The sequence below is a fragment of the Rattus norvegicus genome, chromosome 3, assembly GCF_036323735.1.
Source record: "Rattus norvegicus strain BN/NHsdMcwi chromosome 3, GRCr8, whole genome shotgun sequence".
In the NCBI taxonomy this organism is placed as follows: domain Eukaryota; kingdom Metazoa; phylum Chordata; class Mammalia; order Rodentia; family Muridae; genus Rattus; species Rattus norvegicus.
In genome coordinates, this window is record NC_086021.1 from 133,305,587 (window position 1) to 133,319,428 (window position 13,842).

The following is a 13,842-nucleotide window of genomic DNA, read 5'->3' on the forward strand; positions in this document are numbered from 1 at the left end:
GATTCTAAACCACACTTTCCCAGTGACTAACACGTGCTTTAAAGACACAGACTTGGGTGAAAACTAAAGTCAGTCAGGCAAGCCTCCGACATGAGCGACAATGAAAATACACTGGTCTATTAACTTTAAGAATTAATACAATGTGGTCCCCAGCTCCGAAAAAAGAAAAGAAAAGAAAAGAAAGAATTAATACAATGGGTGATGGGGGGATGGGATGGAGGTTTACGGACAGGAATCAGAAGAGGAGATAACATTTGAAATGTAAATAAATAAATCCAATAAAAATTTTTAAAAAATACAAAATGTTAATAGGGAGTACAGGAGCTTAGTATACAGAACTGTGTAAAATACAAATCTAAAAGAATCCATCTAAATAAGGAATTATGGAATCTGGATTAAAGTTTTACTTCTGAAATTGAAAGATTTTAAACGAGTCAAAATGAAATGTTAGAATATTGTACGTGTATGAAGAAAGAGTGAACAAACCGTTAGGTAAACTTATGTTTAACGATATAAAGAGAACCCCTTAGGATGGATATAGTTAAAAGTAAATAATTAACAACATACAAACATATATTCTGCATGTATGTTTGCATATATAAAACCTCACCTATTTAAACCACTCTGTTTTTACAGAAATAGAAACCGTAACTATAACAGATCTAGCTATGTAAGAAACAAAATACATAACAAAGCATTCAGCTATGGGGTGGGTGGAGTGTGAGCGCTCAGTTTATTCAGCAAGCAAATGAGCCCTGCCTAACTCCGCTTCTGACTGAACACAGGCCACTGGAAGAACACACTCCACTCCTAGAGAAGTAAGTCAGAGAGCAGAGAACATGCCTGTGCAATAATTTCTCTCCTTCCTTGACAGGAAAAAAAGGAAGAGTGGTGACCACTCTGCCCTAGGATCACAGCACCCTACAGAGACCGTTTCTCTGAAACCCAGATAAACTAGAGTCCTTTATGAAGCCTGCTGAGAAGACCAAAGGAGAAAGGCATTCCACTCGTTAAATGTTTATTATTTGAGCTTAGCAGCCAACTATAATAATGGAGAGAGGAAGCTGTCTGTAAGCTGTGTACAAATTTAGCTACTTAAATTCCATTAATGTAAAATAGAACACTGAGGTTAAACCCTTTTACTAGGCAGTAGCCCGAGGGCGTGGCGGTTGGTAGTAAAAGCTGGGGGGCCGCTGATACCTGGGCCTGTGATTTGAAAGCAATTCAAGTCAAGAAAATGGTAACTCACACTGGGAAAGTTTGCTTCCTTTTCCTCAACAAATCAGTTCACTCAAAAAAAAAAAAAAAGCACAATTTTTTTCTTCCCTATGTCCTGTAAACTTGATATGAGAATGTTTCTCAAAAATTGAGGATCATCTATTAACACTGGTGGGTGAGAGGAGTCTAGGCCACACGTGGCCTCTGGATGCTGCGTTTATTAAATGGTTTGTCCAGAGCTCTCAGCAGCTACCCCCTGACTGATTCAGTAATTCCCCACCTCCCAGCTGGGCGGCTCCGTCATCCTGGGGAATAAGGAGATACCTCAAGTCTAGTAGCTACAGGAACGGACTTTAGAATTCTACATTGTAGCTATGAACATGCTATATAAAGAGAAATAAAAAGAGTAGCCAGGCATAGAGCCACATCCAATAATCCTAGCGCTTGGGAGTCCAGGACATGGCCCTGCATTTGAAGCCAACCTGGGATACACAGCAATTACCTCAAGGAACAAACCAACCCCCATGAAGATACAGAGGTGGGATGTGCTTTAATGGATACAATGAAGTGTGTTCGCATGACAAAGAGATCAACATGGACACATTCCTCACTCTGTTCCAAAGCCATCCACAGTACCAACTAAAAGAAAAGTAGTAACGAATTGGAGGAAAACACTTTAATGAACTATATCTTTAGTCTGTAACATAAGAAAGACAAAAAAAAAAAAATGAAGCTTAAAGTAAAAAGGCTTGACTGTCATGTAAATGTGAAAAAAATGGTAAAACAGGCTGGGCCTAGAAAGTTTTGAGTTCAAGTTCCAATGGCACCAGTGACTACCTGGGCCAAGTGGCTCACCTCTCTACCCTCCAGTAAAGCCAGCACTTGTCACAAGACTGAGAACCAAGCTGCTCTATAAAGTATGTGTTAAATTCGAAGTAGATTAATGTAAAATCTGATCAAAGGCATATTTTAAACAATCATCTGTAAAATAAAGAGAAAGAGTTATCACTTTTTTAGTACTTAGTAAGTGTTAGGGAGACTCATCCATTATCTATTTTAAATACCACCTAAGTTCCAAGAAGAGCAAGTCTGATGAAAGCACAAAGAAACAAGGAGACGGACAAGCTCCGAGAAGGTTAAGATGCTGATGTGAGGCCGGGTACCTAGCCACAAAGGCAAAGCTATGTCCAACGGTTTGTATTTGAAGCCTGTGCTCTTTCACTAGGCTCTGAGAAGTCATTTGGCAGTGACAAAAAAAAAAGAGGTGTTCTCACCCAAGTATGTTTTCAAAGTGGTCACATAGAACCTTAGGTTGAAGGAACCCAGGCATAAAAACAACGAGGGTTTTTGTATTCGCCATTCATCGTGGAGGCCTTTGCTCAACGTCATGTAGTTGGGTTAAAATACACTGAGAGCCACTTTGCCATTGCGAGGCCTTCCACATGTCTCTCAGCTAAGGCTGAGCTGACAGAAGTCCCCTCCACTTCATTTCAGCCACAGTGGTCTCCATTTGTCAACCAGGTAATTATGGGATGGAAAGAAACCTGGGTCCCCACAGAGATAAGAGCCTGAGCATCGCTCCCACCATAGCACCTCAGTCTGGCCCCGCTCCCTTCTTCTAGGCATAGCTGCTATTATGTGAAGCGACAGGGGCCAGGAGGCAGACACTCAGGTAAGAGCAGGCTTCCTCTGCAGGATCATCCCATGACTAGCTTCCAGCCTCACTGCTCTAATCTGCAATGGCAGTGTTAAAACACAGTCCTCCCCAAGGCCACTAGGGAGTGAACCCCTCAGAAGACATAGGTTTGCACTTGGCTGTTTAATACTTGAGACACAACATGTATTAAACAATACAGTGAACAGAGTCAGTGGTGGTGACGGCCAAATGCTGAGCCCTTTCTTAGAGTAAGTGAGGTCCTAGTCTCCATCCCTCAGCAACAGAAGCTCTCATCTAAACCCCGTCTCCTGACAGTGCTCCATCTCTCATCTACTCAGACCAGCAGGGAGAAATGACAAATCCTCCCAGGCCATGTGTCAAGCCCAGCCAGCACTGACCAAATGACAAATAGTTATTTATGAGGTACACCTCCTTCCCACTCCCTGGGGAAAGGCCCTTTCTACGGGATCTTTTGTAGCCTAGTTTAGGACCTCACAAAGCACCTTCCCTGTAGCACGAATGCAAAGTTCACTGTGTCCAGAACACTGTGTCTGAGTGTTTATAGTTCACTCTTCATCCTTTTCACTCTCTCCCCATCACTCACCCCTGTGACTAAAAACCTCTCTACAATAGCAATAGCATTGAAAAACCTGCTTTAAACGTGACATCTCAGGGCCGGAGAGACAGCTCAGTGATTTAGAGCACTGGTCGCTCCTACAGAGGACCTGGGTGCAGGTCCCAGTTCCCATATGGCAGCTCACAGCCATCCCTAACTCTAGGGATCTGACGCTGCCTTCTAACTTCTATTGGCACCACCATACATGTGCACATATGTTCATGTAGGCAAAACATGTACAACAGAAATAAATAAAAAAAAAATCATTCAGGATCTCAGCAAGGTTCCCAGGAAAGCATAATTCTATTGCTATGCTTGTTCCCTCCCATAACGCAGGACACCTATTTTATCATTAAAGATCGGCACTCTCCTTGATGGCTCAAATACATAGTCTGTACATCCGTGTATGTGTGCGAATGGAATGTGTGTGTGGTGTGTACATGTGTATGTATACAGGTGTGAGCCCACTCTTGTGCATGGGTGGAATATGTGTGTGATGTGTACACATGTATGTATAGAGGTGTGAGCCCACTCTTGTGCATGGGTGGAATATGTGTGTGATGTGTACACATGTATATATAGAGGTGTGTGACCACACTTGTGCATGGTGGAATATGTGTGTGGTGTGTACACATGTATGTATACAGGTGTGAGCCCACACTTATGCATCAGGTACCCTCTTCTGTCACTTTCCACTTCAGTCCCTGAAGCAAGGTCTCTTCCTGAACCTGGAGCTAGTCTGGTGGCCAGCAATCTTCAGCCATCCTCCTGTCTCAACTTCCCACAACGCTGGGAGTATAGGTGCACTCAACCATGCCAACCTTTTAAATATAGGTGCTGGGGATTTGAACTCAGGTCCTTATGCCTACATAGCAACCCCTCTTCCCCACTGAACCGCCTCCTTAGCCCTATAATCTGTATATTTTAATTACATAAACTCCTTCTTAGCTTTCTTTAACTGGCACCTATCAGCATGATGAAGATTACAGCATAGTAGTAATAGTTCAGATTTCTGTTCATTTGGATTCCAGGCATTTATATTTCATTAAGAATTTCTAAAACACGGGGTTGGGGATTTAGCTCAGTGGTAGAGCGCTTGCCTAGCAAGTGCAAGGCCCTGGGTTCGGTCCCCAGCTCTGAAAAAAAAAAATTAAAAAAAAGAATTTCTAAAACACGCTGTCCCCTAATCGGGGTCTTTATGTTATGCATGGTGCCACCAGTGTCCCATACCTCCATCACCTACTTTACTGACATAAACTCTTCACAGTAATCTATTCACACAGTACCTGTTAGCTTTGGACTGTTTCCAACTGACGTTTTTAATGCCCAAGCCCACACATGACTCAGTGAGCTCTACACTCAGGTCTCCTTCTACGTCACCTGGAAGGACTCCGAGCTCCGCGGCTGATTCATAGAGAGAAATCTCCTCCTTAAGCCCTGTTAATTCCTCCTGGAACAAAATATCCAAAATACCTTTCACTGTTATACTGAGTAACAAAATCAGTCACTCTGTGTTTCAAACCCAATTCAGATGATCAGGAAGAACACAGAAGAGCCTCTTGAAATACATTCTTAATATTCATTCTAAACAACTCCATAAGGATCAGTTCCTGCTGAATTTTTAAATGAAGGAGGAAACAAAGGCAGGTGGTTCTTTCCATGACCCTCTAACTCCTTAGCTGAGATGGCCTCACTACAGAAGACAAACCAGCTCAGACAGGAGCATGCTACACTCTGCCTGCAGGACCTTGCTACACTCTGTCTAAAGGGAAACTAACGTGGCGAGGACCTGTGAGAGACAGAGTCCAATTAAATATGCCCCATGCCTGAGGCTGCCCGGTCTCCAGGATACACCTCAGAGCCAGGAGAGAGAGTGGACAAACTGGCAGGGGCAGGCAGAGGCCTGGCTCTGCAGTTTATCAGAACTGGGCTGGAACGCCTTGGTCTAACTAACACTGGTGTCGGGGAGATCCTGAGAAACTTCCGTGGCTGGTTTGAAGATGGTCTAAACCACTCTTACCACAGAGAAACCTAAGGTTCAAAGAGGTGCGATAGCAGATGCTGTGTAAGAGACAGTACTCACTTGCAAAGCCTTATTCATGCTCTCACTCAGGATGTGTGCCTTCTGGGCTTGCTGCAACTGGAGCTGGAGCTGAGTCACCTCATGCACAGAGCCTGCAAGACAGTCATAGGACGCAACTGAAAGGACGCGTGTTTGCAGGGCTGGGAGCCACCAAGGTTTGAGATGGAGTCTACTTTTACTGTTAGGATTTTTCGGGCTGAGGTAGCCATGAGAGACTAAGACCTATGTGTCTGAGATTCAGCCCTCCAGGAGCTCAAGGCCTTGGACCCTGTAAACCCTATCATGACTACTGCATCTACAAACTGCAGCAGCCCATCATCTGGTGGGGACATGAGGTTCCAGCTTACAGAAGCCAAGAAAGTCCCAACTACTATTTCTGCCCTGCAATTAAACTGTATCTTGCTGTCTTGTAAATTGCTTTTATTTCTAACATGCCCATCTCACATATAAAACTACTACTCTGAAAGATTTGTATTCATGTGCGTGCGTGTGCGTGTGTGCGTGCGTGCGTGTGTGTTCCTGTGCAAGTGTGTGTTCCTGTGCTCCTGTGTGTGTGCTCCTGTGTGTGTGCTCCTGTGTGTGTGCATGTGAAGGGGTGTCAGGTCGCCTGGAGCAGGACTTACAGGCAGTTTGAGCTCCATGGGTGCTGTGAACTGGACTTTAGTCTTCCACAGCAGGAAGTGCTCTCCACTGATCAATTACCTCTCCATCCCCAACAGTCTCCTACTGGTAGAGACTCTAGTTCAAGGGGTGGTTTGAGGGTTTCTTTACATGAGAAACAGTGGGGGAAGTAATCACAGTTCAAAGCCTTTAATTGCCAAGGAAGAGACTCACTAAGTCATGGCAAGGGGGAAGAGGCTAGAGGGAAGCAGGGTCAGGAGAGCCTAAAGAGAGGAGGGTCCAAGTCTGGTCCCTCAGCAGAATGCACACGGCCACAGGCCGCCTTTAACGTTAACACTTCCACTGTGAGAGAGTCACACCCCACACCCTGTTCCAACTCTCTGACAAGCTCAGACACCAAAATGGGTAAATGTATAGTAGTCAATAAAAAAACCACTCACTGACTTTATCAACCAGAAATGAAGTTGACTTTTATCTATTCCATGGTCTGTGTATCAACTTGACCCTTTACTGCCTTTTATATCATTTTATAAAAATAGTTAAAGGTACCAGGACCATGAAAAACATGTCTCAAATTCCTCAGAGACCACATTGAAATCTTAATAGCAACAAAAATGTAACTCAGTGTCCACTGATCATTGTAAATGGATAAAAAAGTCTAAAGTTAAACAAAAAGGCAGAACTATTTAATCAAATATTGGGTCTAAAACAGGCAAATACAATGAGGTCTCATAGTCAAAGGTGGCTGAGGACAGAATTTCTGCATCTTTGGAAGCAGAGCGCCCCCTGGCGTGTGGGTTCCTTCCCTTTCCCCTGTGGGAAGTGGCTTCAGGCACCGTGGCACCAGGCCCTCAGAGGAGTGCTGGGGACGTTTATTTGGAACTCACCCGTACGCCAGGTTACAGAACAGAAACAACCACCTTTACTATGAACTGCACATACAATCCTCTGCAGAATAAACTGATCACTAGTGGACCGTTCTGTCCCTTCTGGCCTCTGTACTTCTGGGATCTGGACTGGGGAGATGGCTCCGACGGAAAAAGCACACGTCAGTCGGGACGGGTGACAAGACAACCTGAGTCTGAGCTCCAGATCTCAGGTCAAAAGAGAACCAACTGTGCAAGCTGTTCTCTAGTGTCTAATGTGACCATGACATGCACATGCAAGCCCACGCCCCTCACACATGATAACAACAAGTAAAAGTGTAGTTCGGGGATCCGGCTCCATCCGTTTCACAGGAGCCCTGGGGACACCCACGAGACCCGCACCTGACTGCAGCAGGTGGGCACACTGCTTCTGACTGTCCTCTAGACTCCTCGTCAGCCTGTTAATGAGCTCCGTCTTCTCCAGTCTGACTGCTTCCTGGTTCCGCTCCAGCTGCTGCACGTGATCCTTCAAGCGTGTGCAAACATCTTCCTAAACAGACGAAAAGGTGGCAAGTCATTTTCACCATCAGTTTTAGACCAAATTAAAACCGTCAGGGGCAAAATCATCACCTGGTAGTATGATCTCTTTCACAGGTTAACCTGTGCACTGGATGGAAGAGAACACGTGTGACCTGAGAGGGAGGCCCAGCTAACAAAGGGAGGCCCCTAAGATACTGTTATTCTAAGGCCAGGGTTTACTCATGCCCTGCTTGCATTTTATGCTGTGTTAACGTATGTATACAAATGTGGGCAAACCACTTTGAGGGACGGAATCTGTCTCCTCAGACAAGGAAACAGATGAACACATGGAAACTCTAGTCTGAGCAGCCAAGGGCTCATTCCGTCCAGGGCAGGCAAACCAATCTTACCCTCCTCTGGGTTTCTTTTTGATCTAATCTGTTCCTCCTTCTACCTGTTACACATCGTATTTCTGTCTCCTGAAGGCTTCTCTGTAATCTGCTGTGCATAACAAGCACCATCGTGAGACTTGAAAAACCGCTGACAAAGACACGTCGACTATCGAGTGTGACTACAGGGGATATAAGCAATACACACTCTGGGCAAGGATCAGTGTCCCCTACAAACAGACAAGGAGACAGACTCTGTATACAGCAAACTTCTCTCCAATAAGCAGATATATTTGGAAATGAAGAGTCATGGGAGTTTGAAGCCCAGGTAGAAGGAACCGTCATTGTAACAATCACTGCTTCTCACCTGAAAGCTGCCCAGGCTGGATGTCAGTCAAGGCATGGAAGAGGCAGGACAGTGCAGCCTCGAGCTACCTGAGAAGCCCTGAGCAAACCACCAGCAAGAGCGCTGAAGTGAGAGCGCACGGCCTCCAGTTCAGCAGCAGATTCCCTGACATGGCCTGCCTCAGTCATCTCTCAAGGGGAATACAGTGATGCCCCCAATGCAAATAACACGGGAGTGTCTCTGTGCAAGGACGGGGGCTCTGAAGGCCTTGGCTTTGCTTTAAAACTCCTGGGAACTTTGTATTCTATGTCATAATGCAGCTGTGTTTGCTTTAAATTTTTCTACTGGGTTTTTAGCAAAACGAAGCTTCTGGACAGCAGTGCCTGTTTACTTAGCACTGCAAAGTTCCTGGCTGCCGCTGCTGCTGCTGCTGTCTCCCAAGCCAGCTTGGGAATCACAGTTCTAACAAGCTGGCATCATGTCACGTGGCTGCCACGTGATGAGCTAATGGGCAAAGCTCAAATGCCAGCCTGCCGTGAGGGGACGGCAAGACACTCAAACTCATGTTTTGAGCTGTTACCATGTTGTCTGTACAGTCTTTTCTATATAGAAAGACCTGATGTTTAAGAAAGCACTGGTTTATAACAGGCTATACCCATGTATTTATCAAATTGTACCAGGCACACACAGACCTTCAAAAGCCTTAGCCGTGTTAGACTGTCGCTCGCACCTCCCCTTAGATGCAATTAGGCAGTCTCTGTGTCGAACTCTGTCTTTCAAAACACAACTAGCAACCATTCGTGACTTAAAAGAGTCTAGCATACTTAACAGGAAAACCTGAAACTTCCCCACAAGGGTGAGGACCAGGGAACCGATGCCCTTCCTTGCCTTTGACATCACGTTGGAAGTTCTCACCAATGCACTATGGTAAGAAAGGGAAATAGAAGGAATACAGACAACAAGGAGACAGTGAAGCTGCCCATGGTTGCTATGATCTGCTACACAGAACACCAGCAGGGAAACCACTGAACTAGTGAGAGCAACTGCAGGCGCTGCAAGGAAGCTGTTACAGAGTGCCGCTGCCTCCCAAGGGAGGAGATCACCCTCCTCTGCACTAAGGAGCAAGCAGAATATGAAATTTCAAAACTGTCATGTCACTACCACTCCAAAAATAAGGGCCTTTAGCAGAAATGTAAAGCATGGATAAGATCTGTTTGGAGAAACTACAACTCTGACAAAGTCAATAAAGAACTAACAGACACCCTATACTCGCGGTAGGAACACCCAGTATCGTAACTGGACAGATACTCTATTCACAGTAGGGACACCCAGTATCGTCGAGATGCCACTTGCTCCCACTGAGACCTACAGAGTCCATGTACTCTTGACATCCCTTTGTCTCTAGAGCTAAATTAGTTCTAAAGTTATCAGGAAAAACTCATCCTGAAACTGAATTCCTTGAACCTAGGGCTCTGGACACAAGGCAGTAAGTAGCCTGCTGCTTGAGGAAGAGCCTTCAACACTGACTCCTCCTTACACACAAGTACACACGTCGCTGTGCAATACGCTCAAGCGAGTTATCTGGATCACACTTTCTTTATACACTATACAGACTGAATGTCCAGCCTGGGAAACATTTCACTTTTGGGAAATTTGAAAACACATACAGTTATGTTAGTGATGACACTCAAGATTAAATATGAAATTTACTGGGGGCTGGGGATTTAGCTCAGTGGTAGAGCACTTGCCTAGCAAGCACAAGGCCCTGGGTTCGGTCCCCAGCTCCGAAAAGAAAAAAAAAAAGAAAGTTTTGGGGTTGGGGATTTAGCTCAGCAGTAGAGCGCTTGCCTAGCGAGCGCAAAGCCCTGGGTTCGGTCCCCAGCTCCGAAAAAAAGAAAAAAGAAAAAAAAAAAGAAATTTAATTAATTTATTATTATCTTAGTTAGGGTTGCTATCGCTGTGATGAAACACCACAAACAGAAGCGAGTTGAGGAGGAAAGGGTTTATTTGGTTTACACTTCCACATCACTGTGTGTCATCAAAGGAGGTCAGGACAGGAACTCAAGCAGGGAGGCACTTGAAGGCAGGAGCTGAATCAGAGGCCACAGAGGGGTGCTGCTTACTGGCTTGCTCCTCATGGCCTGTTTATAGAATCCAGGACCACCAGCCCAGGGTTGGCCCCACCCACAATGGGCTGGGCCCTCCCACATCAACCACTAATTTTAAAATGCCCTACACGCTTACCTACAGCCTGTCTTAAGGAAGCATTTTCTCAACTGAGGCTTTCTTCTTCTCGAGTGACTCTAGCTTATTGTGTCAAGTTGGCACATATATATATAATACACTTAGTCCAAAGATTTTCCTTATATAATACAAGCTGTCCACGAGAGTTCTGGTATGCAAATTTCTATGGTCAGCCATTAGAATACTGGATTCCAGATACCAACATCTATTCTCAAAAGAACTGAGAGCTGGAAGCTCAGACACCTACCAAAGGTCAAGTTCCTGGGTCAAGCTCAGGTTCTGGCCAGTGCCAGTATACCTATTCCTCTCAGTTGGCATTTACTCTACAACAATAAGGAATGAATATATATATATATATACACTGTGAGGTCTGGGAATGTACCAGTGGATCCTACAAGAAAGGTATCAAAATTAGGGCTGGTGACACACTCATAATTAAAATAAAAATCAGGTTTTGGGGGAAAGAGTAAAGGCTGCTACAATTTTATACCTATCATTACCAACAAAATTTCTACCTCAGAGAGCACAAAATATCCAACTTTACTCCACTGACAGTTGCTCATTGGGAACCACGTGACCTGTTCCTGGAGGGCTGTTATGGTAGTGTCCAGATTCTTCTGTAGGCATGACACCTGCTCTTCGTACTTCTGTGTGAGGCCCGCAACGACGCTCTCATGCTGCTCTCTGGCTCGCTGAAGCGACTCGGAATGATGGAGCTCCACCAGTTGCTGTTTCAGGCTTTCCAGGGTGATCTCAGTTGTTCTGAGCTTCTTGGTGAGCTAAGCGAACACACACAGGGTACCACACTGATAGCATCTTACCTCTCCTTAACCCTCTCCCAGTTGCTATTCTCAAGCCCACGGTGGCTGGGAACAATACTCACGGACAAGCTAGGCTGACAAGCACAGTTCCGTGCTGAGGGAGAAGGATCTAAAGAGCAAGCCGGTGCTGGGGCAACATTAGCCCTGACACTGTTTGCACTGCTCTATGAGCAAAGTGAGGGGCAACCCAATTGCAGGGTCACAGAAAAACGTGTTGCTCCTTCAAAGACTGTGAACCTACGAATGGTCACTTACTAAATAAAACGGTTTTTTGGTTTTCTTTTTTGAAACAGAAAGGACCCCACTGTCCACCAAGGCTGGCTTCAAATTCCCAGGTGCAAACGATCACCTCGCCTCAGTCCTGAGTACGTAAGAATATAGGTACACGCTGCCCATCCCAGCACTGAGACTTCTGAAAACATAGCTAGTACTGTGGGTAAAATAATCACCCACAGATGGCTTCCCAAAGCCCCAAACCTGCAATTATGTAAGATTTACAGCAAGAAAAAAATTAAAGTTGCAGATGGGATTAAAGCTGCTAACCACCTAACCTTAAAATGAGGAGACTCTGAAGGGAACCGTTTGGTTCAAGATCTTTACGCTCTCAGAACTTGCCAATAACCGACTTCAAACTCTTGAGCAGGTAACTGCCCTTCTAGGACCTGCACAACACATACGTGTATACAATGGTAAAGCTCACTGCCTTTCCAATCAGAATTCTAATTTTTGTTTTACAAATATTATATATACATTGATGTGCAAAATCTAAAGAAAAAAAGGGGGGATTCAAAATATGTTGAATAGGGACAAGCCTTGTTTGCCAATTTTAAAATATACCATAAATATATCATGAAAATTTCATATAGGAACAGAAAAATATGTAAGAAAAAAACATATATACAAGTTAATTTTAGGCAAAACTCAGCATATATTGGCTACCAACTATAAGCTAAGAACTGGCCTAGACGGCAGAGCTACAAGCAAACTAGCCCAGTGGCACCTCCAAGGAACTTTGTTACGTGAGCTGGCAGTGAAAAGCAGGAAGCTAAGCCAGTCAGTCAAATGGAGTGGCCATGGGACAGGCGTTCCCAAGCAGAGGCACAGGAAACTAAGACAGGAGGGTGGATGGAGGTCACCTTGTTCCACAGTCAACCACGTCCTGCAAAGCCTTTAAGAATAACCCCAATTAAAAAAAAAAAAAGAATAACCCAAGTAGAACCATATCCTGGAAGGGTTACTTAGACGGTCATAAGAGAATTTGCAGAAAGGGTAAACCTAGAGTAGTTGAGACTTTAGAGAGAACAGAAAACCCAGAAAGCATGGAAACGCAGGCATCTACAAAGAGCTGCCGTCTCTTCATGACACCCATAGCTGACCCCAGGGAAGGGACAGGACATCTGTGAGACAAAGTTCTTCTGAATTTGGTCTTAAACAAATTTAATTTAATTTAACTAAATTTAATTTTTTTTATTTAATTATTTAATTTGTGAATGTTTTGCCTACATGTATGTCTATGCTCAACATGTGCCTGGTGCCCACAGAGACCAGAAGAGGGCATGGGATTCCTGGGACTGAAGTTACAGACTGTTACAACTGCCATGTGGGTGCTGGGAATTGAACCCTGGTCCTCTGAGGAGCAGTTATGCTCTTAACCACTGAGCCACGCTCCAGCCCCAAACTAAAGTTTTGATGAATGAAAATAAAGTTTACCTTCTCTTCACTGACTTTGAAGGCTTCGATCTGCGTCTCCAGTGCATGTATCTGTGCTTCAAGCTGCATTTCCCTCTCCTTTCCACTCTGAAAGAGCTTCTGGGATTCCCGAAGGCTGAGGGCCAAGCCGTCCTTCTCATCTGGAGCATGAAAGATATTTACATAAATACTGTTCCTTCTGTGAGATCATAATTGTCACAACCTTTATGAGATCTATATCTGAATGAAATTCAATTCAGACAAATGAGTTTTAGTTGCTTTAGAAAAAAAAAAAACCAAAAAACTTAAATGATGCCAAAAATAATTTAAATACCCATAAACACAGCCTGTAATCCTTACTGTAGCCGTGCACGGCAAAGGGTCCCCAGTGCTTCTGTATCTGTTCACTTAAGAAGCTCTGCAGCTTTTGTGTCAATGAAAACAGTGTCCTAGAGCAGGTCACAGCTGGACACACCAGGGATCCCAGTACCCAGAGGTAAGATCTCTAGTGAGACCCCACAGTAAGACTCTTACTCCCAGAACAAGGTACCAAGGACTAGTCACCCCCTCACACACTTGAATTTCCCAGCCCTTGGTCCTTCCCAAATACTTCAGCAATTCACCTCTCCCAAAAGATCGTGTGAATATTACCGAGAGTTTTTGCTTCACTATCAATTAAATCTGAAATGAGCTGAAGTCCGGTCATGAAATATTCTACAAATGGCCACTCAACACCGACTAAAGCTGCACACAGAATAAGCAGCCAGGACCTG

The 13,842-nt window shown here is 44.6% G+C and overlaps 1 protein-coding gene across 16 annotated transcripts in view; it reads right to left on the reverse strand.

Annotated features, from left to right (window-relative positions):
• Positions 1-13,842, reverse strand: part of Cep152 (centrosomal protein 152) — an 88,293-nt gene that overhangs the window by 61,608 nt on the left and 12,843 nt on the right. For 12 of the 16 annotated variants that reach the window (XR_010064629.1, XR_010064628.1, XR_010064627.1 and 9 more), the window contains 5 exons: positions 13,091-13,230; positions 11,075-11,338; positions 7,464-7,611; positions 5,575-5,666; positions 4,778-4,941 (listed from right to left, as the gene is read on the reverse strand). Coding sequence is in view for 12 of the 16 variants with exons in the window: in XM_039106547.2 (XP_038962475.1) it covers positions 4,778-4,941; positions 5,575-5,666; positions 7,464-7,611; positions 11,075-11,338; positions 13,091-13,230 (808 nt within the window). In the remaining 4 variants the exon portion in view is untranslated. The remainder of the gene's footprint in view (positions 1-4,777; positions 4,942-5,574; positions 5,667-7,463; positions 7,612-11,074; positions 11,339-13,090; positions 13,231-13,842) is intronic. The other 4 variants (XM_063283746.1, XM_008762222.4, XM_063283748.1 and 1 more) reach the window with 1 other exon arrangement.